Here is a 25,891-nt window from a genome sequence, read left to right as displayed (position 1 = left end):
CCAAAAGCAACAAGTCGTTGCAGAGAGCATGGTTGCTGAATGGAGCAGCAGCATTGTTCTCTGCAACCCCCACAGCTGGGTCTGTATCAGGATGGACGTCTTTCCTAAGGGCCTAAGTCTGTCCGTAATTGTTGCAGAGATTAACTGCTGTGGCTGGTTCATCAGCCCTGGTCTTTGCAACCCCCACAGTTGCGTCCTAGTCAGGATGGCCATCATTTCTGAGGGCGTGAACACCACAGCCTCCTACTTGCCCTACCCCTTGTCAAGCAGGGGAAGAAGACCTGGCTGCTTTTCCGTCACTGTGTGACTGCTCTCTGTGGCTAGGATTGCACCTGAGCTCTGGAGAGATTTAGACATTCCCAAGAAACAAGTGGGCAGAAGGATGGTCTTAGTTGTGGGGAGCAGAAAACTGCCAACAGCCTTGGCCAAGAAGGCTTGCTATGAACAAACAAAATCCATATTGGACAAGGAAGCTTCAGTAGGCCCCGAGAGGTCCTCTGCTTCTTCACGAAGGAGATGCCAAAGTGCAGGGCCAAAACCCTCCAAGAGACCCCAGCACAACATGGGGAATGAAGGTGCTGGGCTTCCTTTTAAGATTCCTGCCTGGTGGTGCAAACAACTGTTTGTGTCTCAGTACCCAGCAGTAATGCAAGGGAGAAAGCAGCAGGCCTCTACAGGGTGAAACTTAATCTGGGTCAGTTGCAGAGAGCACTTTTCCCAGAGGGTGCCCTTGTCCCTTGTGGGTGCACTGACTCCTGGCTACACCACTAGTTTATGGTCCTCACTAATCAACACACTCTTTGTGTCAGCCATTCAGCCAGTTTTCAGTCTATCTCACTGTCTGCTCAGCTAGCCCATACATCGAGCTTCACTTGAGGATCTTATGGGAGTCTTTGTCAATAGCCTGAGAGAAATCAACATAGACGATATGCTCTGATCTTCCCATATCTGCCAAGCCAGTCATTTCTTTATAGAAGGGTTATCACTTTAAGCATGTCTTCCCCTTTGTGATCCATGCTGACATAAAGTGATTTGCCACACAGTAATCTACCCCTGTGCTAAAAGCACTCTCACCCTTACCCAGTGCCCACCCCACTAATGCTAATGCCACCCTGCCTGTAAGTTCTTTTGATGAAATTCATTTGGCCGTCGCCTCTTCAAGAGATTTAATGGGAAAGTCTCAACTTCTCTGTCTCTCTGCTATCCTGAGAGCACAGAGGGGTTTCAGAAAAACACCCAAGCCGTATGTGCACAAGTCTTACTGAGAGCTAGCCTGGCCAGCCAAAAGCCAGAGCCACTACCTTCAGCACCTCCCTCTTCACCCAAGCAGTCTGTGTGCCAGGAACTTTGTTCCAGGTCTGGCTTTGACTTGCAGAACTAAGACAACATTGCCCAAGTCTGCTTCCACACTGGGAACGCAGCCAGCAACACGCAGTACCAAACAGGAAACAAGAAACACCAGCAACCATTTGTCCTTGTCTTTATTTACAGGGGAGAAGGAGGCCAGCATTTTATCTTGAGGGCTGTCTTGGCTGCTTAAGCCCCATGATGCCTCACCAGTTCTGCAGGGCTTTGGTCCCTCTTACCTATATGTGGCAGGTACACCCACCCTGACAAAAGCCCTGGCAAAGAACTGACAAAAGCCCAGGAAAGCTTCCCACCACAGACAAGAGCCCAATGGAGCTTCTCACATGTACAGCTCTTGTCCCACTCACATGGTGGTGGTCCATGGGTGCAGGGGTGAGCCCCCCCGTCCCCCCATGGGGCCTATATGACCACGTCTAACCACAGCTCAAGACTCAACCAGGGTATAAAAGGAGCCGCACCAGAGGGCATGTGGTTTCAGTCCTCCTCAGAACAGCAGGTCTGCAGTCAGGGACTCTCCCCTTGGGCCAGAACACCATTCAGGGGAAGTCCTCAAGGTTGAGAGCCCTCCCATTTCATGTGAGTGATTGAGCATTTTAGATCATTGGCCATGAAATTTAAGATTCAGCAGCGTAGTGACGAATTCATGTGACATTCCAAATCTTTAGTTCATATTGGTGGAGTTTTAATTGAGTTTGAATAAATTTTGTTCAGCTTCAATTTATCGGTTCTGTGACATTATGGCTGTACCTAGAATTACTCAGTGCAGCCCCTGATTATGGCAAAGCTAGCATGCCTTGGGAAGTATCTGGGATAAGGGATAAAGGGGATGAAGACTGGAAAAGGGATAAAAGGCTGCCATGTGCCCACATCACAGATCAAGAGGGAATGAGGTTGTCCCAGCAGAGGTCATGGCAGGGAGTGTGTGGGGTGTGTTTTTCCTTTCTTGTTCTCTCATAAAAAATGAAATTTTATCTCACAGGGGGCTGGAGAGCAATGGAGCATTGAGCATCCAAGGTCTTAAGCTTTTAACCATGCAGAACAAAAACAATGCTCTGGAAAAGTTGGGAAACACTGGAGAGAGCAAGCTAATGGCCCCTGCTCCAGGCTTCATGGGATGCCTATGAAAGTTTGTTTTCAATGCGGCAAGTCAGACACTGCAGCATGGGCCAAAGGCTGCCATTCTATGTCCCCTTCCCTGGCTGTCACCAAGCCTCTGGCCCAGCCCTGCTGCCCCTTGCTCTCCAGGCATCCCCTGATGTGTAGTCCAATCCCACCAGCCTCTACTGAGAAACGGGTGCTGCAGCACTACCAGGTTAAGGGAGATTCGTTGTCACCCTGTGCAAGGGAGGGCACTTCCTGCAAGGACACTGTCCTCCACCAGGATGCAATGAAAGGGACACAGACTAAGTGACAGCATGCTTTGAAAAAGGGGAACAGAAAATTTCTGGGCATCCAGGTTCATGCTACCCAGCTGGGACCTGTGGATGTCCCATATGGGGATATTGGGCAGCCCAGGGACACGCTGCTGCCCCTGCTGAGACAGCCTGCTCAGCAGCCACCTTTCATCATCGATTTCTCCTTTCATTCAGTAGAAGCTGGTTCTCCCTTAACTGTATCTTACAGGCCCCAAATGCCCCGTCTAGAGCAAAACAATTCCCAGTGAGGAATGACAGACATACTTCTGACCTTCTGCAAGCCATTCTCCAGGCTTAGGGTTGACCCTAGGGCTGTGCTAGGAGTCCCACCACACACCTGGCCACCAAGCATCAGAGTGTGCTGTCCCCACCACAAGCCAAGCACTGAGACTGCTAAAGACATGAGCTACCATGTTCATATGATCACATACCCAGCATCCCCTACCAGGTCCTTGCTGAAAGTGTGACAGCTGACCCACACTGTGGTGGGAAGGGGTGTCAGACACAGAAAGGGATGCTGTTGAGAGTCTGAGACCCGGTAGTGCAGAGAGTCAGGGGAGGTATTACACATCATTCTCCCAGCAGTATTGTGCAGTGCCTGCCAGCCAAACCCAGGCTGCTCAAGCCTGAACAGCAACAGCAGGAGGAGGCAATGCCAGCCAGTTGCAAAATCCATGCCACACTCAAGTCACCATAGGTCTGTCCCTTCCCCGGGATGGAGACCACTGCGATACTAAAGCACCTGTTGCTCTTCCTTCATGCCTTTGAGGTGAAGATCCTAACAGCAATATCTCCTATGACCCTCTTCCCCATGCCCTCCCAGCAACACTCAGCCTGGCAAATACCTTATGGCAAGTAATTTTACATTATTCTGCATTTACACAAAAATAGAGCAATTCTATATTTATAGATACTTATAGCCGGTTCCGTGCTAGAGGAGTTGTTGAGCAAGGCCAGGAGCTGTGGACAGTCCAGGCTCCCAAGTAGCTGGCCGATTCTCAGTCAGCATTTCAAACATAAAAAATTAAAGGCATTCATCTCCATCTGTTTTCTTAAATAGATAAGGGGGGAGTGAATAAACAGTATGTACACAGGGGCAGTGTCAGGGCCTAAGCGCCCTCTGCCCCAGCCTCACACTGCCACTCAGGTCAGTGAGGCCGGCTGCTGGACTCTGAGGGCTGCCGCTGGCGGGGAGGAGTGTAGCCATTCAGGTAGCCGTTGCTTTGGCGTTTGCTGAGTCCTCCATTAAGAATGTCCTGGATGTGCTGCACAATGAGGTTTATGGCCACTGTGAACAAAAAGGAGGGAAAGACACGAGGGAGAGATTGCATTAAGATCACTGCAAATAAACTAGAGCCAGTCCAGAGATTATGACCCTGATGTCTCCCTTGCTCCCATCCCCTCCTATTCCATGGTAAGGAGCTGCAACCCTGCCAGGAGGAGCTGCCCTCTGGGACTTCATCCCTCTGCCCCAGCTAAACCCAGCACACAAGCCAGCAACTGGCTGTCCCAGTTGCACATCTTGCCTTGGGAGAAGCACATTTATTTCCCTTTGTGTGGGATAAACCAGGAGTTTGCCTAGAGGCACTGCATGTAGATGGGCACCCATGCTTGATCAGAGGAGCACAAACTTCCAGCCAGGAAGGAGCAAAGAGAGAAGCTCATCTCGGGGAGTGCATGTGTGGTAACAGCACTCTCTTGTGTGACAGTAATTTAAGTCACATCTGTGGAAGGCTTCACTGCAACAGCACAGCCCAAAGCTGGCAGCCAGGACATAACAGCAGGCTCTGGGTCCACTCACCTTCGTTATCTGCTCCTCTGGGAATGATCACATCAGCATACTTCTTGGTCTGGAAGGAAAGAGAGCACTGTGTTATGGCAAAAGTGGGGACCCACCAGGCTGCGGCATTGTCCCTGCTTCCTGGGGCAGGTCCTTCCCCTCCCTTGACAAACCCAACCCCCCTGGGAGGTATGTCATTGTTGATAACACATTTTGGATGCTTTTTTTTGTTTGTTTTTCACTCTGTGTTTCAAGGGCCACACTTTGTGCCTTGACTCCATTTTCATGATCTCATACAGACTGCAGTAAGAGGCAGCAAGAGTCAGTTTAACAAACCTGAAATAAAAAATCGTCACAATCACAAGACTCCAGCAGTTGATGCTTTTGGGAACAACCTCACTGCTGAATCCAGCCAGACTTGGTGCAAGAATTGGCATGCCTGGGCACAGCCATGTGGTCTGCTTGGGACGGGGGAAGAATGTTCTACCAGCGTCGCTTGCAAAAAAAGGTCTGATTCAGGACACCAGTTCTAACCTATCTTCACCTGTAGGTGCCAGTCTCAGTTTCCTCCCCTATTTGTGTCAGCTTTTACAGCTGACCAGTTCCTGACAACCAAGCTCCACCACCAGTGAAGAAGCCAGCTCCATGGATGAAGGGTTCCATCTGACACCTTCATATAAAAAATCATCAGCAGATGCTAGACCATTTCAGTGCTGAACCACCTGGCCCAGGGCTGGGTTAGGAGCCATAAGAGAGCAACGGTGGGGGCTGAGCCTGCTTAACATCTGCATGCAATTGCTCTGCAGGTGAGTGCACCACCAGGTTAGAAGCAGGAACAGGCCACTGCAGCTGTTTTTTACCCTGCTTGTTTCACATCCCATCCTCCTACAGACTCTTCAACAGAAGAGGCTGATACAGCATCTGCTGCTTTGCAAAGCTGTAGATATACCTGGCTGGGGACTTGCAAGGAAGGGAGCCACCTAACTGGACCTGCCTTTCAGGAAAAGCTTTTCTGGGATTACCAGGATTTGGATGTTGGTCCCCAGAGCCACAATCGAGCAAGGCAGAGAAAAGAGTGCTGCTGAGGGGCCAGGAAAAGATCTTGTAACAAGCACAGAGCAAATAAGCCCCTCTTACAGAAAAGGGCAGAGCTGGCCGCCTAGACAAGCACAGAGATGCTCCTGAGGCTGACAACCCAGGTTCCATTCTTGCCTGTAGTGCTGGCCAGCAGTTCCCAGGCTGCAGGACTCTGCTCCTTCTTATTCTGCCTCCAGAATAAGAAGAAAATCCTCATAACTACCACATCTGCTTCAAAAGCCTTGAGAACCAAGGCACAGGCTCCTTTGCATGAGAGCCAAGAGAGGTGTGCAATGGCTAGTCCTGCAAACGTGCTATTTCACCTGCAAGTTCTGCACGACTGCAGTGGTGTCCCACATGCAAAGTCCCAGTCTGCTAGGGAGCCTTGCCGCATTTTTCATTCTCAAAGTAGCGTCCTATCTCCAGGCAGACCTTGCAACGCTAGCCCAGCACAAGGTCTGTGTGTTCTATACCTTGGCCTCTCAACAGCCAGGAAATGCAACCTGCAAGGCCACATCCTGCAGCACAGAGCACAGGAAGAAGCTTCCCTGCTCTCCCAAGCATCCAGCCAGCAAGCCAGAAAGACTCCAGGGTGAAAAGGGCAGGCAGGACAGTCCAAAACAGGCGGCAGACACAGCAGACACTGCCTGTGGCAGGAATCTCCCCTGGCTAGATGCAGCCAAGGATCTTACCTCCTGGCTGGCATCTGCTGGGCTGCCTGGTGTTGGTTTATCGGACCCTGTGCAGGGAGGGGTTTATTTTGCTATACAGGCATCCCCACAGGGAAGTGTGAGCTTACTGGGAAGTCAGTGTCTGTATAAATAGTCCCCATCTCACCTTGTCTCAGCCAGCACTAACACCCCTATTTTTGCCAGTGCCTGCAGGGAGGGATGAAGGTGAGACAGGCTGACCTGAGCTCTGGGACACAAAATGCTCCTGTCTGAAGAGCTGGCCATGGTATAATGCATTTCTGGCAGACTCCTGTGGGTGTCACTCCCCTTACTTACTGGCAAACAGAACTCTTCAAAGGCAGGCTTGACGAAGGTGATGTACTGAGATAAGATCTGCTCCAGGTCCCTGCCTCGCTCACTAATATCTCGTAGCACTGCAGGGAAGATGTAAGGCATAGTCAGGAGATGAGACATTAATTACTCCATCACCCTCCCTTTGGCCAGCTACCCATGTATTTTGCAAGAGGTCTTTGTTCCTGGAAGTCGCTGCCCACATGTTCAAGCACACCTCACTCCTGCTATATGCTTGCAGGCTTTCCTGGGAGCCAAGAGCTGGCTGACCTAAGGGCTTTTCTTGTCCACCCTCTCCTCTTAGCTCTGCAAGCACATTTCAGCTGTAACCAGTGCTACCCCAGTCTTGACTATTCCCAGCCTCACAGTCCCTGCAACCCTTCTATCACTCCTTTGGCCAAAAGGCATTTAGGGCCATTTCCTCAAGTCGATCTGGTACAGAGGTGCCCAAAGAATAAAAAAGCAGTGGAGTTCACCCATACACATATTAAGGCACAGTTTAACTCAGGTGTTCATAGTAAAACTCACCCACCTACCCAGCTCTGCCAGGCTCCCTGTGCTGCTCCCAGCTGAGCAGGATGGGAAGGCAAAGCAGGCTCCCACAGTAAGAGGCTGGGGGTGGTGCTTGGAGGAAGCCAGGAGAGTAAGCTGGCCTCCTGCTTGTTCTGCCATTTGGGCCTTACACCCTGCTTGCATAAGGTGTTTGGGCCATTGCCATCCCCAGTCTGAAGCCACTTCAACATGAACAAGCACCCCAGTTCAGTGGGAATTCAGTCCATGAGTAAGAGCCAAAACTGCTGTGCTGTGGCAAAGCAGATGGCTCTTGGCTCCCCCCAGGGGGCTGGCTTCTACCCAGTACGCCTGGCACTGGGTTTGGAGTGAACGTTTTCCACATGCCAAGGCAGAGCCAAGCCACAGCACTACTAGCCTGTGTGACTTGCTCGGCAGCCATTGCCCATGTGCTTGCAGAGCCAGGACAGTGCTGGTTTGGCACCATTCCTGTGGATCTGTTTGTCCTCAGCCAGCAGCTTTGCAGTGTGCTCTTTTGCAGCCCCTACCGGGGAGGTGACGGAGGAAAGAAAGGACTGGGAGCAGGATGTATGCCAGCTCCAGGAATGGCTCAGCTCAGCCCAGGCTGCTCTAGACAGCTCCTTGCCTTCTCCAGAGTGGGAACAAGCCCCAGCACAAACAATACAGAAAAACAGGAAAATAAACCAGAAAGATTTTTGTTTCCCAGGTCCCACACCCTGTTTGTTGGCTGCTCTGAGGCAGGGAAGGAGCACAGTGAGGGCATATTTACAGCACACCCAGCCTGGCATGGCATGCTTGAGGTCTGTGAACTGCATAAGAGTGAGTGTCCACCTTGCAGGGACTGGTCCTGACAGGCAAAGCTCTCCTGCCTGCTCCCAGGCAGACCACAGCAGGGCAAATCACCCTCATACACAAACAGAAGTCAAGCACCTATTGTCTTGTACCTGACCCAAAACAACAGGTCCCAGCAACCCAGGCTAAGACCACCCACCCTATTTGGAAGTATCACCCTCTACTTGCAGGGCAGGCAAATGTCCCAAGGACAGATTGGCACCATGTAGAACCAGCAGGCAGACATCTCTCAAATCAGGTCCAAAACACGTACAATGACTTGTCTTTGTTTTACAGCAGCTGATTGAGAGCAGAGCAGTGAAGGGACCTCCGCCAGAATTAGCTTTGCATGGCTCAGCCTGTTTGAGGCACTCAACAGAACTAGCCCCTTGTCCTAAGGTAGCAGTGTTTTGTCTGGGAGAGGTGCAGAGATGGGGACCGTGCAAGTTACAGGTACAGAATCACAGCACTACTGATTAACCAAGCTGTCAGCTACATTTGCAGGAACTTCATCTGCTGCTGCCTAGTTGAAAAGCCCATTGCTGCAACTCTTCAGGACTTCCAAGAGAGCAGGATGACCCAGAGCCATGTCACAACACAAGATCCTGAGTTTTGCTACGAGCTGCCTCCAGCTACATTCCAGGGACACTATTATAGCTTCAGCACCTCACATGCAGGTTCTCCTTTCTCTGAAATATTAGGGAGATAAACAGATTTACTGCTGCGATGGTCCTACCAACTGCTAACAGCAAGCCAGGTCAATTCCCTACCAGGAGGCCAATGAGTTGCCCTAACTGGGAGATACCAGCACCTCAACCAGGCTAGCTGCCCCTTTGCACTTGGTGGTGGGTGAGAGAAATACCTAATAGCCTGGGACCGGGCAGACCCTCTCCAACAGCTGCAGCACAAATGGGTTTACCTCTGCATTGTGGTCAACAGCTGGATAGTCTCAGGTCTCATATCTTGGATGGGATCTCAACCAGTTTTCACGCCCTGAGCTCACCCTTCTGTACCAAGTCCAAAGTGACTGAACCATGCACTCCAGAGTGAAGCTGAGATGCACACGGTCATGTTGCACTGCAAATGCACACGCAACACCTTTCCTTCAGACAGCTGATCCAGGGCACTGCCAAAATTGTTGTAACTTGAGATTTGAGTTGTATGTTACAGGAATTGCTATAGCACGGCGGTCTTGTTGCTAGCCAGGCTGGGAGCAAGGGAAAGAGTTCATTGCAGTATTAAACCCTATAACCTGGCCCAAAGGGGAAGAGGTGAAGATTGTAATGAATAATCTTTAAATCATTGTAACACATAATTTAAGTAGCATGTTATAGGAATTACTACAGCAGGAGGCACCTGAATCAATGGAGGTCAAGCCTTACAAGAAGCAGTGCAAGTGCAGCAGTGACCCAACCTGAGCTGACTTTGGTGCCCAGTAACTCCACGCAACACACCACCTCTCCTGTCCCAAGTGATCTCTGTAACAGATGGAGCCCAAAGTCATGGACTAAATGAACTCAATGGACATTTGCAGCTATTTTATAAGGGCAGTCCATAAACAAAGGGAATTATATCTGTGCATTTTATTAAAGGATGGGAAGAGGTGTGGTGGGCAATCAGAATGCATTGGATAATGCAGGACCTGAGAATGACATAAATGGTATGAAATAAGGGGTGGAGAATGTGCTGGCTTTGGCTGGGATAGAGTCAAGTTTCTTCAGAGTAGCTAGTATGAGGCTACATTTTGGATTTGTGCTGAAAGAAAGCAGAGTTGATAACATGGATATTTTTGTTATTGCTGAGCAGTGCTTACAGAGAGTCAAGGCCTTTTCTGCATCTCACACCACCCCATCAGTGAGTAGGCTGAGGGTGCACAAGAAGTTGGGAGGAGGCACAGCCAAGACATCTGATCCCAACTGACCCAAGGGATACTCCATACCGTATGACATCATGTTCACTCAGCATATAAAGCTAGGGAAAAAGGAAGAAGCCAGGGAGGGCAGGGGAGGAAGGAATGACAGATGACAGGACACAGCATTCAGAATTGTGGCATTTGTCTTCCCAAGTAACCCAAGTGTGAAGGAGTACTCCTTTCCTGAGGATGGCTGAACATGTGCCTACCGATGGGAAGTAGTAAGTGAATTCCCTGGTTTGCTTTGCTCGCACACGCAGCTTTTTACTTATTAAATTGTCTTTATCTCAGCCCATGAGTTTTCTCAGTTACTCTTCCAGTTTTCTTCCGTATCCTGCTGGGAGGGCAGAGATAGCAAGTGGCTGCATGAAGCTTAGTTGCCGGCTGGAGTTCAACCAGAGCAGTGTGCTACCCTGTGGCTGCGTGTGAACCCAAGTTCTTGTTCTTCTACAGCACAGTCTGCTTAACAGATAAGGCTCACACTGCAGGATCTTGCAAATGTCTATCTCCTAACACATCTCCCTGCAATGACTGTGCTGTCACCTCCCTGGATGAGTCATGCAAGAACACTGGGCAGGGTCAAGAAGGATGTGTAAAAAGGACTGATCAGCACTGATTACATCCAGCAGCAGGCTGTGTATCTGTCTCACAGACAAGGGCAGGCAGGCAGGAGGAAGCAGGAGCAAGGAGATGGCTGGTCTCTTCTCTCAAGTAGCAAGTGACAGGACAAGAAGAAACAGCCTCAAGCTGTGCCAGGGGAGGTTTAGACTGGATATTAGGAAAAAATTCTTTGCTGAAAGGGTAGTCAGCCATTGGAACAGGCTGTCCAGGGGGCAACAGTGGAATCACCATCCCTGGAAGTGTTCAAAACGTGTACCTGAGGCCATTAGTGACATGGTTTAGTGGTGGTCTTGCCAGTCCTGGGGTAACAGTTGGACTTTACGATCTTAAAAGTCTTTTCCAACCTAGTTGATTCTATAATTCTAAGACTAGTTCTGTAGCAGAGTGGAACAGTCCCAAGCACACAAGCAGTTCCAGGCTAACACACTGAGACATGCTCCACTCATCACGGCATAGAGGTCTGGACCAGACCTCTCCTAAGTCATCTTCTGCATCCCCAGACACCCTGTCGAGGTTGTTGGAGCCAGGAAGGGGCAGGGATAGTTCAGAGAAAACCAAATTCTGCCCCAAGAATCCCAAAATGCTTTCTTACTCATCTAGGGAGACTCAGATGGCTGCATCAGTGAGCCCACTCATAAAGGCTGCTTTGAAATGAACAGCGTCTCGAGGCACACAGGTCCTGCAGAGCTGGAGTCCCTCCTATGTCAGCTGCAATCCACAGCCAAGCCAAGCTAGACATGGAGTGTCGTAGAGAGGGATATTCTGATTTCTAGAGCTCTTTGTTCACAAAGCCATCATCGCAGTGCCTCCCACAGAGAGGCTCCATGCTGTGCTTGTTGTGCTTGCACAGACTAAAAAAATGAACCACCAGACTCCCTATTTGCATCATCATCTACGATGGACAACCTCACACCCAAATGCATCTTTGGAGCACATCCATATCCCACGTCCTGAGCAGATCTATCAGACACTGCCTTCTGACTGAGCTGCTGAGATGCTCTGCCTTGCCCATTGCACTCCTCCCCGCTGGCACGTGCTGACTGTAGCTGCTATTTAGCCGATGACACAGAGGTGGTGCCACAGGGCCATACAAGGACACAGCATGCTCACTAGTCACACTGCTACACACATGAAAGAATCCCAGGCAAGGCAGCAAAAACCCCACTGAATCCTAAGAGACATGGAGCAAGGTGTTCTCCGCTGCCATACACTGCTCTGTGTGATATTCTGCACTGGGAAGGAAAAGCTCCCTGGCTGTTTGCTAGCAGCAGCACAGCTTTGTGCCAGTTCCAGATCTGCTCTGGTCACTGTAATCTGCCTCTGCAACCAGATGCCCAGATCAATTGACATTTCTGTCCCTGCTCCACAAGGCATGTTTGGGCCTCACCTCTGCGGGACAGCCGGGTGTCTGCATCCGTGTCCACAAAAAGCTTCATGCGGAACAGATCCCGCACCTCCTGGCTGTAGAAGGCGAGGATGCCTTCGAAGAGCACCACATCGGCAGGGTAGACAGTCACCGTCTCCTCTTTCCTAACAGGAGGAGGGAGAGTCAAAACATGCTGATAGCAGGGGATAAGCCAAGAGAGGTGGGAGAAACAGCGGCGCTCCTAGGCACTGCTCCAACCCTGGGACATCACTGCTGCACCAGGGGGGTGACCAAGGAGAGGGCAGACCTACACCACTGCAATGAAGGGTGCCCAAGGCATACGTACACTTCCTAGGACAAACAGCAGAGCAGGAAGCAGACCAGCCCTTCTCCCCCTACCTTGGCCACCTGCTGCTTGCAAGCACTATGTGCCAAACCATAAAGCCCAGAAAGCCTACACATTGGGCTTGAGCCATGGGAACCTGCAAGAGCCAGCTCTGCTCCTCTGGCAGCCAGGCAGCACTCCCCTGACACCACAGCACTTCTGTGTGAAATGGAACAGAGTCACACTGTCCACAGCCAATATAGGCATGCAAAAACAAGCTGAACACATGCAAGGGAAGAGTTACAGGAGCAAGTACTGTTGCTCTCCTCCTTTCCTGGCAGTGCCAGGCTGTTTGAGCATGGACTACTTGTTAAAGCTGCACACACAGTTTGTGGGGAGATAAACTGTTGGTGGAAGAAGAAAAGAGGGACTATACCGCCCAACTCTGTTGACACCTATATGTTGCTGGATGCCACTGCTTGGCTGCACAGATTTCCAGACCCTCAGACTGCACCTGTACCTGCCCTGGATCCTCTAACCAAGAGGTCTAGAGAAGTTAGGTTCGAAACTTTGAGTTGGCACATTAGGTGCCTAACAGTGGGCGCAAGCAGAGGGGCAGGCGGTTTGGGCTTGCAGGACTGCGTGCTGTGCCACAGGGTGTTAGCAGCAGCACAGCAAGGCAGGAGCAGCTGTTGGACCTGGAGTGTGAGACAAAGTCATAGACAGGAATCTGGACCGTCTTCCCTTCCGTGATCTCTTTGAGCGTTTTCACGATCAGCTCGTTGTCAAAGGCATCTGAGGAGAGAGGAAACGTTACCTGAGGAAGCTTTGCAACCCCTCCCACCCACCAGACACTGAGCTTAGCCTAGCCAGAGGCACCAGGACAGACAAACATGCAGACAAGGAAGAAAAGCCCTGCACATCCCCGTGGACATAGCAAGGCCGAGGTCTCCCAGAGACCCTGGGTATTCACTGTCACTGCTTTGCACTAGCCTGGGATCTGGCCTGCAGAGATCAATACCGCCCTTGTATGGTGGTGCGGCTGCCCAGGCTCAGGAAGGCATCTCCTCCAGGGCTCCAGCCCTCAGAGAGACTGGAGCAGTGTTTCAGCCTTGAATCACTGGACAGACAGAGCTCTGTTTGCTCAGTGCTTGCTGTGTCTGGCCATTGTCCTATGGCGATGCAGGGACAGCAGCTCTGGAATTCCCCCACCAAGCCCAGAGATGGTTCAAAGAGCCCCTGTTGTAGTAACAGGGCACAGGCCCCTCAGTGAAGGGCTTTGCAGAGCAGCTGCACAAGACTGTTCCCTTCCTGAAGGAGGGACACAGAACTGCTGGATCCAGGGGGCTGTGCCAGACCCAACCTCCCTGGTCCCAACCCAGCTGCACCAGAAGGGTTTTCAAACTGACAGATGTTTTTGCAGGGAGAAGAGGAGCATCTCAAGGAGTTTTGAGGGTTCACAACCTGCCCTTTCTCATCCCAAACCCTCCACCCCACAGGCACTTTCCTTCCTAGGAGAGACAGAGGTTGTACTGTAGGGAACACAGGTAGTCCCCAGCCACCCTGCCAGGGGTGAACCCTCCACAACAGCTCAACTGAGTCTCCCCTCATGCCCCATGTGGAGACAGGGTCCCAGTGTCCACGCAAGACTCTTTGCTGGTGAACCAAGGGGTCCCGCTCCAGCCCTCGCCCTTCACTGCACGTCAGAGCCACAGTGCTGTTCTCCATTCATTCACCTGGGTGGTCAAAATTGAACTGGCCTTTGAGTGCTTTGGATTTCTGCTCTGAGGTGAGGACCCGGTAGAAGCTGTCTTGGCTCACGATCACCACCTGCTTCTGGCGGTAGTCCACCTCGTTCTGGCCCAGCAGCTGGACAATCTTGGAGCATACAGAGGACTGGAAAAAGAACAGCAAAGGAGGCAAGTCAGTGGCAAGTGGTGTCTGAGCCATGCAGGGAGGATGTCCCCAGGTAACAGCCATTTCTGGGTGCATGAGACACTGCTTGCTGGACCTCCAGCTGGGTCTGTGGTCTCCTCAAAAGCACAGCCCAAAGCCACTGAGGGAGAGTGCTCCAGAGGCATCAACATGGGGTCCTTCAGGTTCAAAGCAGCACTAAGTTAGTCCCTGCATCCCTCTCCTCTGTCCCTGTGGCCTGCCAACAATTCTTACTCTGGGCACAGGGCTGTTGACTGCTCCACTAACTGGCAGCTGGAAACCAGTCAGCTACTGCTTCGGTTCTGCCACACCCCCAGGGGCCCGATGGCCAGCTTCAGCCTGGCCAGCAGCTCCCCAGGGAGCAGAGCTGCATGTGGTACCAGGGCTGAGCCTCCTCCCTGAGAGGCAGCCTCAGTGTCTTGGTTCCTCCAGCGCTGGTCCAGGCCAGAAACCCCACCACAGCATGGGCAGGGAGGGAAAGCCAGATTGCTTCCAGATGCTAAACAAAGCTCAGGGTGAAAAGACACCAGAAAGACAGCCATGGAACTACATCAGGGATCTCTGCCACAGCTGCCAGGGCTGGGAGGGGCAGTATCGAGCATATCCTGGTGCCTCTTGGCACAAGACTAAGGGCACTGCAGAGCCACATGGCTCTGGCTGCCGGTGCAAGATCCCCAGGAGCACTGCTGGCACAGGGACTGGCACCTCTCATATTGATACGCGGATTGACTCCACAACTCGTTAGAGTCGTAAAGCAGGTATGTTTTATTCAGCGCTGAAGCGCATGGGGGTTGCTCCTCCAAAAGCATGCGCGCCCCCCTTTGCCACTCAGTTTGTTTATATTACATATAATGATTACCTAAGCATGAGATTGCTTCACGCCTAATACATATGCAAAACCTATTCCCGTCTAGTATATAATTAGTTTTCTGGCATTCATCCCATTGGTGCACCTGCGCAGTGCCTCCTGGTGGTGGTCGTTAGGGGGTCATGAGGATGAAGGCCTGTAGTTCTCTTCATCACCACGAGTAACCTCTTGCTTTCACGCAGACTCAAGAGTTTCAGCTCCTATCCAAACTTCAGGTTCAGTACAGGCTGGTTTTATGTATCTTAAAGTAGAAACTTGTCAAGTTTGCAAATTTTGTTACTCTGGCTATCTTTTGTTCCTTTTCTTTCTAAAGATACTATTTAAACAAGAATGTCTTAAATGTTAAGTTATGAATCTTATCTACTACAATTCTGTCTAGCAGCTGTAACTCTTACAATTCTGCTTCACCTTTCTAGCAAATTTGACTCCTACGGTTCTGCTTCACCAAGCACAGCGACTGCTTAAGCAAGCAGGCACAATGTTAACCCTTTATTTCCCAGTATCAATATCACATGGAGGAGGCTGGGTGCTGGTGGGGTGGCTTCAAAACTCTGCCGGCACTTGCAGCAGGCACAAGCTGAAGGTCATGCTGGACCCCACCACCACAACAAGAATAAAAGCAGAGCTTGTGGGACAAATCCCAAAGCCTGCTTCAGTCCTTTCTCCTTAGTCATAAGAGTCCTTGGCCACTGTGCAACACAGGGGTGTGGACTGCATCACTAACTGGCAGCCAGCATGCCTGCCCTAAACAGCAAGACTTGCCTGCATGAGCCCTGTGTGTTTCAGCCCCACTCCTGCCCCACAGCATCCACTGTTTGGGGAGAAGCGGGTGCTCCTGGTGCCAGACTGAACTGCTTCACCTCATGGAATTTTACTTGCTGCAGATGCCCAGTTGAGAAGCTCCTGGTCTCGATCACCACAGATACTCTCTGCTGAGCCCTCTGATTTGCAAAGAGAAGTTTGCTTGCCCCAGACTGTTAGTGGCTCCTTCTGTGCTCCCACTTCCCTGCTGGCTTAACCATCTGCTTTGCTCCTGGCTGACAACCTCCAGATTGACAACCTTCAGCAGAGCTGAAGGCAGCAGTGGTGAGAGGGAACAGGGAGAATGCTCGCCTGGCAGAGGAGGTCACTCCAGCAAGCAAGAGGGCAAGGCTGTTTGCCTGAGAAGCTGGAAGATTTCACGGCATTCCTCTCCCTAGAGACTGTCTCTTCCCCTCCAGGCCAGGCTGACCTGACTTGGCTGTGACCACTGTGCTGTGAGTCAGCCCCAGCCTGGCTGGAGAGCCTCTACACACAACACTGCTGCAGAGTGAACTGGCTCAGGCTGCCCGGCAGCAGTCCTTGTGGCGCTGGCCACAAATTTGGTCAGGGACAGGGTCTCCCTGAGCATTCCACCTTCTTTTCCTGCCTCTTGTGGCTGGCAGGTTATGCTTCCTGAGCCACGTCAGGAAGCCCTGCCCTCCAGCAAGCTGCTACCACCCACAACAAAGCACTGCAAGTCAGTGCCAATCGCTCACCCTTCAGCATGCACAGACACAAAGCCAGAGCCTATTCTCCATTTCCTCTGTTTTCTCACTCTCCACATCCTTCTCCAGCCTGTGTTAGCCTTATTGCTTATCCAGCTGTATCCCATAGGTTTTGCAAAAACAGGGAACAGAGAATGCACAGTGCCTCTCCTCCGCTTTTCCTTCCTGCTCTGTCCTACACGCGCTGCTGCCTTCAGATGCTGCCTGTGCAGCAGGGAGATGCAGTGCAGCAGGGTTCAGCCTTGGCCGCAGCCACTGACGCCAAATTTCCCATAGCCATTGTAATAAACCACCTCCAAGCACAAGCACCCAGACAGATACCCAGCCTGTATATCAGCAGGCTCCATACGTATCTAGCAGAAATCGCCTTCCCCAGCCCAGAAGAAGCAAGGCCCCTTTACTTTGGATCAATGAAAGCAATACACCAGTTGCACACTCACTCTCCCCTTGGACTTCAGCATAAAGATGGAAAATAAAATCATTTGAGGGCATCAGACAGTTCCTGACAATCTTCCTTCTGCCTTATGCACACTTGTCTCTGGTCTACTGATCTTGGAAGAGGTGGCGGAGGGAGGGGAAGGAGGAAAGTCCCCATCAGCTCTGAAAAATCACCCTCCTGTTTCATACCCTTAACACACCTAGTGGTGAGGAAAACACAAGGAGAAAGTAGCTCCCAGCTGCTGGAGACAGGAGTACATCCTCCCACTGGGGCCCATGACAAGGACTGGAGCATGTCCTGGCTGCATTTACCATTCAGTGTTCTGTGGTGGCAAGTGACTCCTGCAAAAGCATCCAGGCAGATGCTATGGGCCCTTCCCTTTTCTTTGGTGGTCTTTGGCGACCTATCAGAAGCACTGGAGAAAGATGATCATGAGGACATCCTGCTCTCAGGACTGAGCTCAGGTTTGTCGCACTGTGCTTCCCAGCTAGGCAGGGATGTCAACTCTGGGCTCTGGGAAGAAGCATATGCCACCCTGGTCCCACAGAAGGTGTGGGCCAGGGCACTAAGTGCTGCAGGACACAGGAACAGCAGGGGACATGGCATGTTCCTCCAACCCAAGGGCTGCATTCAGCTTGCCTTAGTGGGGCAGCAAACCTCAGCAAGATCTATATGAAAAAGGTAATTTTTTCTTTCCTCACAATCATTTGTGATGGAAACAAGAATGACTCATGGGGGGCATTCCTTGATGCAAGTCTGGATACCTCCCACACCTGGACAGGCATTTTTTCCCCTTGGTTGATAAACACCCTATGTTAAGGAGGAAATAAAACCAGAAACACAGAGGTTACAAATTCCCCTACACAGTGGGAACAAAACTTTCCAGTCTTAGGAAGTGTCCCTCCAAATGAATAATGTGTGTCCCCTGCTTAAACCTTCTCTCAAACCAGTAACGCATACATGCATATGATTGATGTTAATCAGAAGTGTGAAAAATCCACTAATAACTGGAAATGATAGCAGTTATGCTCTGGGGAGGCCTTACAATGTCCTGAAAGACCAAGACATGCCTGTGAAGTAACATGCCAGGGTGCAACCAGCCTCGCTCAGCCCCTTCCCCAGATCCACACTGTGCAACCCTCACCATGACCCAAAGTGAACACCAGTGGCGATTCAGCTGCAGCGCACTCCCAGCAACAGGATGCTTTCTTAAGCAAAAGCCTTCCCCTCCTCCAGAGCTTGTTTAAAACTAAATATAGACAGAACACAAGAACCCCAAAGTCTCCATGCCTGCTAAGTGGACCTTCCCTGTGTTAGCCACATAAAACCAATGCAGGACTTCCCAAGCATACAGGCAGGCAGGCAGGCAGCCCTGGCCACTCTGCCATCATTCATTACTTTCCACACACTGCACTGAGGAGAAGCAGGGCTCCAGGTTTAAGCCAACTTGCTGCAACCCACTGAGCTGCACTTCCCCAGACTGCCCTTGAGCTGCTCCCTGGGAAAACTGCAAACCAACCCACACCACGGTTGATAGGGAGGTATCTACACAGTGCAAGAAGCAAGTTCAGAGATGTTATTCCTGAGCAGAAGCAGCTCCAGCTCCTCTTGCAAGACTCCTTCTCTGAACCAAGCACACAAATAACTAGTGTTGAAGGAAGAAGTACAGCTTTATTCTGCTTGGAAAACACAGAGGGCACCTGGGGAAGAACTTCAGCATATTTTCCCAGAAGGAGAGAAGTGGTGCACAGGGGAAAAAACTCTACAGATGGTTATTTGGAGCCCTACCCCTGACATTTACTTCAAAGATATTAATTACATTACATATTTAATTCACATTTACTCACAGCCTATAGCTGGCTGCTCAGATATTCTTCAGGAGTTGACTAATTTCCCATGCAGATTATCCTAAAGTCCCTCTTCGGTAGCTGTTATCAACCAGAGAATTAGGACTTCAGATGGGTTTTAGAGAGAAAGCCGATGGACAATGCTATAGGTAACCACCACAGGAAGGTTCCAGGCAGGACACAGCTGATGCCTGCAATCCCAGGTTTGCTGCAGCAGATAGGGCAGTATAGGTATTTTTGCCCCAGCTGGTAAGGCCTGTCATGGGCTAGGAGGGATCTGTAGGCCTCATGCATGTGAATACACTAAAACCTACTTGTTCAAAGCAGTCCCTCTATCCCCAGGGAGCCTGGCACTGCAAAGGGATGTCTACACCTAGTTGCTTGCTAGGGTCCCAGTACAGCAGCAGGGAGGACCCCTCATCCTCCCTATGCCAGATAAAGTGATTCCAGCCCTAAAGGAATACTGAAGCTGCCAGTACCCCCAGAAACAGGTACAGGGAGAAGAGCTGTGCCAGAAGAAAGACCTACCAGGAGAGACATGTGCTGTGCTCCAGTTTGAAAGGAAGAGAGGCACTGCTGCAAGCTGCTCACCTTGAGCCAAGATGCTGCTCACCACGAGGACAGTCCTCTCCAATAGGGCAATGCCCTTGGCCCACAATAAATGCTACAGCCAAGAGCAAGGATAGACTGCAGCAGTTACATCCCACCTGTCATCAGGGAGAGAAGCTCAGAGTTTGTCTCAAGGGATGCCACTGCCGTAACCCCCTTTCCTTTAGGATCTGCATGTCAGCAGGCTTGGCAGGGGCTGTCATCGTCTTTGTACTCATGGAGAATCATAGAATAGTTAGGGTTGGAAAGGACCTTAAGATCATCTAGTTCCAACCCCCCTGCCGTGGGCAGGGACATCTCACACTAAACCATGTCACCCAAGGCTCTGTCCAACCTGGCCTTGAACACCAGCAGGGATGGAGCATTCACAACTTCCCTGGGCAACCCATTCCAGTGCCTCACCACCCTAACAGTAAGGAACTTCCTCCTTATATCCAATCTAAATTTCCCTGTTTAAGTTTTAACCCATTACCCCTTGTCCTATCACTACAGTCCCTAATGAAGAGTCCCTCCACATCATACTTACAGGCCTCCTTTAGACACTGGAAGGCTGCTTATGAGGTCTCCACGCAGCCTTCTCTTCTCCCAGTTGAGATGTCCTCATCACATGCTTGTGGATAAGAGTCTCCAGTCTGGGGATCTGACAGGATTTTCCCTAAGATCACATGAGGGGCCGCTGGGATTACTCATTGCATTTCTCTGAGGTCCCCTATAGTACAGTTCCCTTTCCAGGCATCACAGGGGACTTTCACTCAATTGGGTCCCTGAAATCAGGAGCCATGGTAATGCTGCCCTTCTCTCCAGCATTACCCTTCTCTCTGCAGCACAGTAGTTATGGATTTTGGTCTCTTCTTGTAAGGTTATGTTAATTGTAGAGTATTAGGAGGTGCTTGGTGGACTGGGGTGATACACAGAAGAGATACCAAATTGGGAAGGGTCACAGAGCATCTATTAAATATCTGCTTGCAACTGTAGAGAGCTGGTTCATGACCCACACAGTCCTTTCCAGTCCTAATGGAGCACATCCGCATGGCAGCACTGGGACTGGAAACTTGCTATTCTTGTACCAAAAGCCTGGGCCTCCACCCAGAGCTTTCCCAGGCAGCTTCACCAGTCTTGCCTTTCCCTTTGTGAGCCACAGGCTAGCCGGTCTAGGACTGGGATAGCAAGGTTTCTGTTCACTCACCCTGGGATACTGTGCATGTGATCAGCACTCCTGGGCTGGAGCATAAACAGGAGTACAAACACTGAGGATCTGAACACAGATTATGCGCAGGGAAATAAAAAGAAAAGCCCTAACACAATCTCACCCAATCCACTGGATTTAGAGATACGGGTATTTTTCCAGAGCCTCTGCTGCAAACTCCAAAGCCTTGAGCAGGCCAAGTCCACAGGACTATGGTAAGCAGTTGCTCCATAACAAACTTACACATATTCATTCGTTAACAGGAAAGGGCTGACCCATCAAATGTCCTGTGTATAAATCTGATCAAGGGCTGGCACAAAATAATGTTCTACTAGAAAGTTTGACAAGTCTCTAGCACACATTGACACCAGTGTTTAAGAAGTCAGACCTTGTGATGCGGGGCTCCTGCCAGCCACAAAACAAACGTCACCAGGAAATGGTGCTGAACTGACACAGGACTGCTGCAATCCCTGCTAGTCCCCCTCCCATGGGTCCCCCTGGGTCACTGCAGGGTCTCCCTTAGGCTTCTTTGCCTGGCATCCAGGTGATGACAATGTGGCAGGGGATCCCAGACTTCTGTGGGCAACTTCAGCCCTTGCCAGTATAAGGGAGTGAGCTCTGTCATGCAAGAAGCCCCATGTGGAGAGGGAACTGCCTCATGCTGTATGTAGTGCAGCTGGAGCTACTGCTTCCCTTGGGACCAACACTTTGGCTGTTCCCCCCTGGCTAGGTGATATCAGCCTTCTAATTCATTCATCTAGGCAGCCAGCTCAGCCTCAGACAGCATTTGAGGTGTTTCAAGCAAAAGTGCCTAACAGATTAACAGTGAAGAATACACCTGGCTGAACACATGCTGCAATTCCGGTGCTCTGCAGTCTAAAAAACTCTCAGGCTGCATGTTCCAGCAGGCATTTCCAACTTTATGCTCTAACACAAGATCCAAATGATGCAGCCACTGGGCCACAGTGGCACCAATATTCAGCCCTCACTAGTTTGAGGGCTGGGTAGCCAACAAAAGCATTTGCAAATCTGTCTTTTCTTACAAACTCCTGTTGGAAAGTACCAATTGGCACCCTGCTTTGCAGCACATGGGGACAAGCCATTAATGCGTTAGCCAGAGTTTGAAGAGCTCTCCGCACCTCTACAACCACCCCATCACTATATGTTTCCACTGCCACTCCAGCACTGCCAGCAGAGCTGCAAGGTCCCAGGAGGCAAGCTGAAGTGAGGACATGTAAAGAACCTAAGAAGGTATCCCAGCTCTTTACAACACATCTCAGTTTGCTGTCTTTTCCTCTAGCCTGCAGCCTGGCTGCCTGCCTTGCATGCTGCAGTCTTTGGTAGCCAGGAATCTCTTGCGGGAGGAAGGGAAGAAGGTGTTAGCACAAAGACCAAGGGTATAAAAAGGAAACAAGAACTTTAGCAGAGTGCTTGCAGGATGAAAGAAAATGCTACCATCAACCTTGGGAATCCCTCTAAGGAAATGAGGCAGTTGCAGTTCTCTCCAGCTTTGGCACAGGAGGGGGTCTTAATGCTATGTCGTCTCCTCCACATCAGGAGACCGCAGCACAGTGCCTGAGCTGCACAGTGCTTGTATTTCAGCGGACAGTGGGAGAAATGCTGCCTCCCAGCAGGTCTTGTGAAGAGCCTGTTCCAGCTGAGCAGACACAAAACAGCCACCATGCAGCTGAGACTGCCCTCATAGAGGCTGCAGCATCACAGCCTTCCCAGGACCTCTGTGGCTCCCCAGTTTTGCTCCCAGTACAGTCCAGCTTCCTTCTAAGAGCCAAAAAAAAAACAGAACAGCACTTAGGCTACCTCCCATTTGAGTACCAAAAGTTGCTCAAGCCTCTTTTGCTCACCCAGGAGCAGCAGTTAGCCTTTGGATTTGAGTTCTCACCAATTTGCCTTTAAGAAATACCAGCCAAACACTTCCCCCAGCTTTTCAGGGAATGCTGGCCACTTTGGATGCCAGCTTCCCCACAGCACCACACAACACAAGTTGTGGCAAGATACAAACAGGATCCCTTCCTTCCACAGCCTGACTGTGCTGGTGCATTGAGAGGGATGGGGGAGGACTATGGAGCCTCTTCCCCACCTTAGACTCAAAAGCAGCAGTGGGAGGTGCTGGGGGGACCACGGAAGGCAAATGCCCTCTGTTATGCTCTGTCTGGTGTGCTGCCAAAGGGGTGTGTTATGATAACAACCCTCAATTGGTGTGAAGGTGAGTTGGATGGATTTGCCACTTTTCTAGTGGAAAGGTGCCTGCTTTCTTTCCCTCTAGGAGCATTTTGTTCTCATCCAGAGCCAGCATACTGGCATGGCAGCCCTGGGCTAGATTTTAGCTGCAGAGAAGCCCTTAGCTGAGCAAACCACACCAGCCCCCCACTGCTTTCCCAGAGTGTGCTGTGCACCCGGCATCACTCAGCACATGGCAGTGTCACTAGCCAATGGTGGGACAACCTCAGTGCACCCTTGCCTTGCAGCTGCATCAAGTGTGAATTTGAGGGTCTCTGTGCATAAGCCGCAGGTTCTTTTTTTTCTGTTGCTTCTCCTCAAGCAAATTTTTTTCCCCAGCATATTTCTTTCTGTCTTTTCCCACAAATTTTGTACTGATCTGCTGGATCCCCTTCAACTGGCAGCACTGCACAAAGGTTTTAGCAGGCATCAGTCACTGGAGGGGGGGACACACACAAATCTAGGCTGAGAGACAGGAAAAGCCAGTTACTACATCACCCTTGCTAGAAAGAACCATTTGCATATTTTTATTTTTTTACTAAGGCAGCCTGCTGCTACTAAGTATTTGCACTTTGAAGTTGAAAATAACTGTGGCATATTGTACTGTAATCACTGCTTTTACCTTGTGGGCCAGAGACACAGCGCTCAGAGACATAACAGTGCAGCAGCGCCAGACACGATGTTATTGGGACAGCTACAGAGAGGCAGACCCACGCATCAGAGAACAGACAAACCCAGCATGTTTAAAATCACCAGGAGCTGTAGTGCAGAAACAATCCAGCTTTGGTTCCCAGTGGAGGAGATTGCATCCTCTCACCATCCCTCCTGTTATATCTGGATTTTTCTCCCTTGCAGTAGAGCAACAACAGTCCAAGAATAAACTGGGTACTGAGAGATGGATTCCTAAAACACTGTTATTATGGACTGAGGTACAGTTGTTGGGTTATGCCATCCTTCAAGAGAAAAAGGGCCCCCCCTCCAAATACAACTCAACCCACAGATATAAGGCTGTCTTCCTCCTGTGACAGCTCAACATTCAGTTTCCTTAGCAAGAAATATTGCAAAGGTATTGCTACTTCCAAATTTATTCATGCTCTCTGAAATACCTCTTAAAAATGCAGGTAGAATATCTGTGCTGCCCTGCACAGGGGCTGATTACCTGTGGGTCTGGTTTTACTGCTCTCTAAATAAGGCAGGGGAAATCGTATCAGGACAGAAAGCAACCTACCTCAGGTTAAACAAATAAAGGAAACCCCACTGTGTGAAATAACAGAAAAATTAAAAAAAAAAAAAAAAGGAAATAAAAACCGTGACGCTGCTGGAGGTGCCCAGCGCTGCAGTCTGGATGCAGCAGCCCTCCCGAGAAAGTCCGCATCAGCTCGGCCAAAGCGGCTCGCCCCGGCCCCACCGCCCCGCTCCCACCTGCCACGGCCAAGGACCATCCCCTCCTGGGCGCAGGCAGGAGGTCGCTCTGCCGCTGTGAGTCAGCATTTACTGCGGATTTTCCACTCCTGCTACCCCGAAATTAGCTAGAAAAGGGCACCCCCATGCTCGACCGACACCATAGAAAAATAAATGAATTGACTGCATGGCACCCAACGGGCCCTGCGGGTCAGCCGCGGGGCGAGTGGCCCTCGGGGACACTCCGAGTGAAGGGGTGACGGAGAGGGGCGCTGGTTAAAGCCACAGACGGGGGGATTCTGCGGGGGGGCATCTCCATCCCGGCCGGGCCGAGGCTGCACACTTCCCGCGCAGCCCCCAGCCCTGCCCGCCGAACTCCGGCAGCCCCCGGGAGCAGGGTCCCCGGCCGGGTGGGGTCAACGTTTGCACCAACACCACCACCCACAGCCTCCCCTCCACGTGCACCCGGGACTACCGCACTACCACCCGGCCAGAGGCCTCGGAGGCCCTGTTCCCTCCGCCGGCTCCTCCTTCCCCAGGCCGCACCGTGCACCGTGCACCGCCGGAGCAGCGAGCCCTCCCAGTCCTGCCACCTCCCCCGGCACGGCTCGGCAGGTCCCAAGACAGCGCACGTGGCGGAGTGGCCGCTCGGACCAGGCGGGCTGCCATGTGGCCGCCGCGCCCGGCGGAGGGAGGCTGCGCCGCGGGGATCCCTCTCCTGCCCCCCGGGGCTCCCCGGAGCCCGCCGCGAAGTCCCGCACCTTGCCGCTGGCTGTGCCACCGCTGACCCCAATGAGAAAGGGCTCGCCGCCGCTGGGCTGCCCGTGTTCCTCCAGCCTCTGCTCGCTGTCCCCCGCCATCCTCCCCTGCCAGTAGCAGCAGCGCCACCACCTCCTCCACCTTCACTCCCCGTGCGGGGCTGGATTTATCTGATGAGTCAAGGGCCTTCCTCCCCGCCTGGTTCACATCCCTGCGCTGCGGCGCCCTGCCAGGTGCCTGCCGCAGCTGCACATGCTCCGGCCCAGCCTGCTGGCTGTCGGTAGGACACGACACGACACGACACGGTACGACACAATACAGTACAGTACAGTTCGGTGGCCACATGGCCCCACACCTCGCCGCCGCCCTCCGCTCCGGACAAAGGCGGTGCGGCCGCCTGATGCACTGGCCCTCGTTCCCTCTCCCTGCCGGCTTGGTTTGCCCCTCCACCCGATGGGTCCTGCTGCCCACTCACCATCTGCCTCCAGTGAGCACTGGGACCACACCAAAGCGGTACTAAGCAGCATGCCCATTATATGTCCCCCCTCTGGCATATCCCCCCTCCGGCATCAACCCCCTCCCATGGGCCCTGGTCCCGTGAACACTTAGGAGTGCTTATTGACGACTCAAACCAAGAATAAAAATTACGCTTATGTTTTGGCAAATGGGACCCATCTGGGAGGAGCTGCCAGGGCTCTGGAGGCCAGGATTCAAAGTCAAATGCTCTCGGTGAAATGGAAAAAGGCTCAGCAAAATGAAGGGTGCAAGTCCATATGGGCAAGTGTGACATACTGAGGTAGGAGTAATCATCTTGAAAATACAAGATGGGAACCTG

The 25,891-nt window shown here is 51.5% G+C and overlaps 2 protein-coding genes across 2 annotated transcripts in view; one reads left to right on the top strand and one right to left on the bottom strand.

The window, feature by feature from the left end:
• TMCO1 (transmembrane and coiled-coil domains 1) overlaps positions 1-25,891 on the top strand; it is a 180,995-nt gene that overhangs the window by 130,857 nt on the left and 24,247 nt on the right. The window lies entirely within an intron of this gene.
• Positions 3,660-25,312, bottom strand: UCK2 (uridine-cytidine kinase 2). The gene is made up of 7 exons (XM_057427238.1): positions 25,059-25,312; positions 13,985-14,144; positions 12,947-13,043; positions 11,945-12,087; positions 6,648-6,745; positions 4,585-4,633; positions 3,660-4,071 (listed from the first exon to the last, which is right to left on the bottom strand). Exons 1-7 carry the CDS (start codon positions 25,155-25,157, stop codon positions 3,932-3,934), a joined length of 786 nt encoding a protein of 261 aa, XP_057283221.1. The 5' UTR covers positions 25,158-25,312; the 3' UTR covers positions 3,660-3,931.

This window comes from Pezoporus wallicus, unplaced genomic scaffold (assembly GCF_028554395.1).
Source record: "Pezoporus wallicus isolate ANWC-B61680 ecotype Strahan unplaced genomic scaffold, APGP_CSIRO_Pwel_v1 scaffold_7107, whole genome shotgun sequence".
Lineage (NCBI taxonomy): Eukaryota > Metazoa > Chordata > Aves > Psittaciformes > Psittacidae > Pezoporus > Pezoporus wallicus.
Note: the sequence above shows the minus strand (reverse complement) of the source record. Positions and strands in the feature narration are given on the sequence as shown.

What these genes read in the sequence shown, in the direction of transcription:
- UCK2 (XM_057427238.1), bottom strand. Translation starts at nt 25,157, where the DNA reads ATGGCGGGGGACAGCGAGCAGAGGCTGGAGGAACACGGGCAGCCCAGC. An exon ending in GTTCAATTTTGACCACCCAG is followed by an intron (nt 13,044 to 13,984) that starts GTGAATGAATGG and finishes CTCTCTCCTCAG; the next exon opens with ATGCCTTTGACAACGAGCTG. An exon ending in CAGAGGAGCAGATAACGAAG is followed by an intron (nt 4,072 to 4,584) that starts GTGAGTGGACCC and finishes TTTTGTTCACAG; the next exon opens with TGGCCATAAACCTCATTGTG.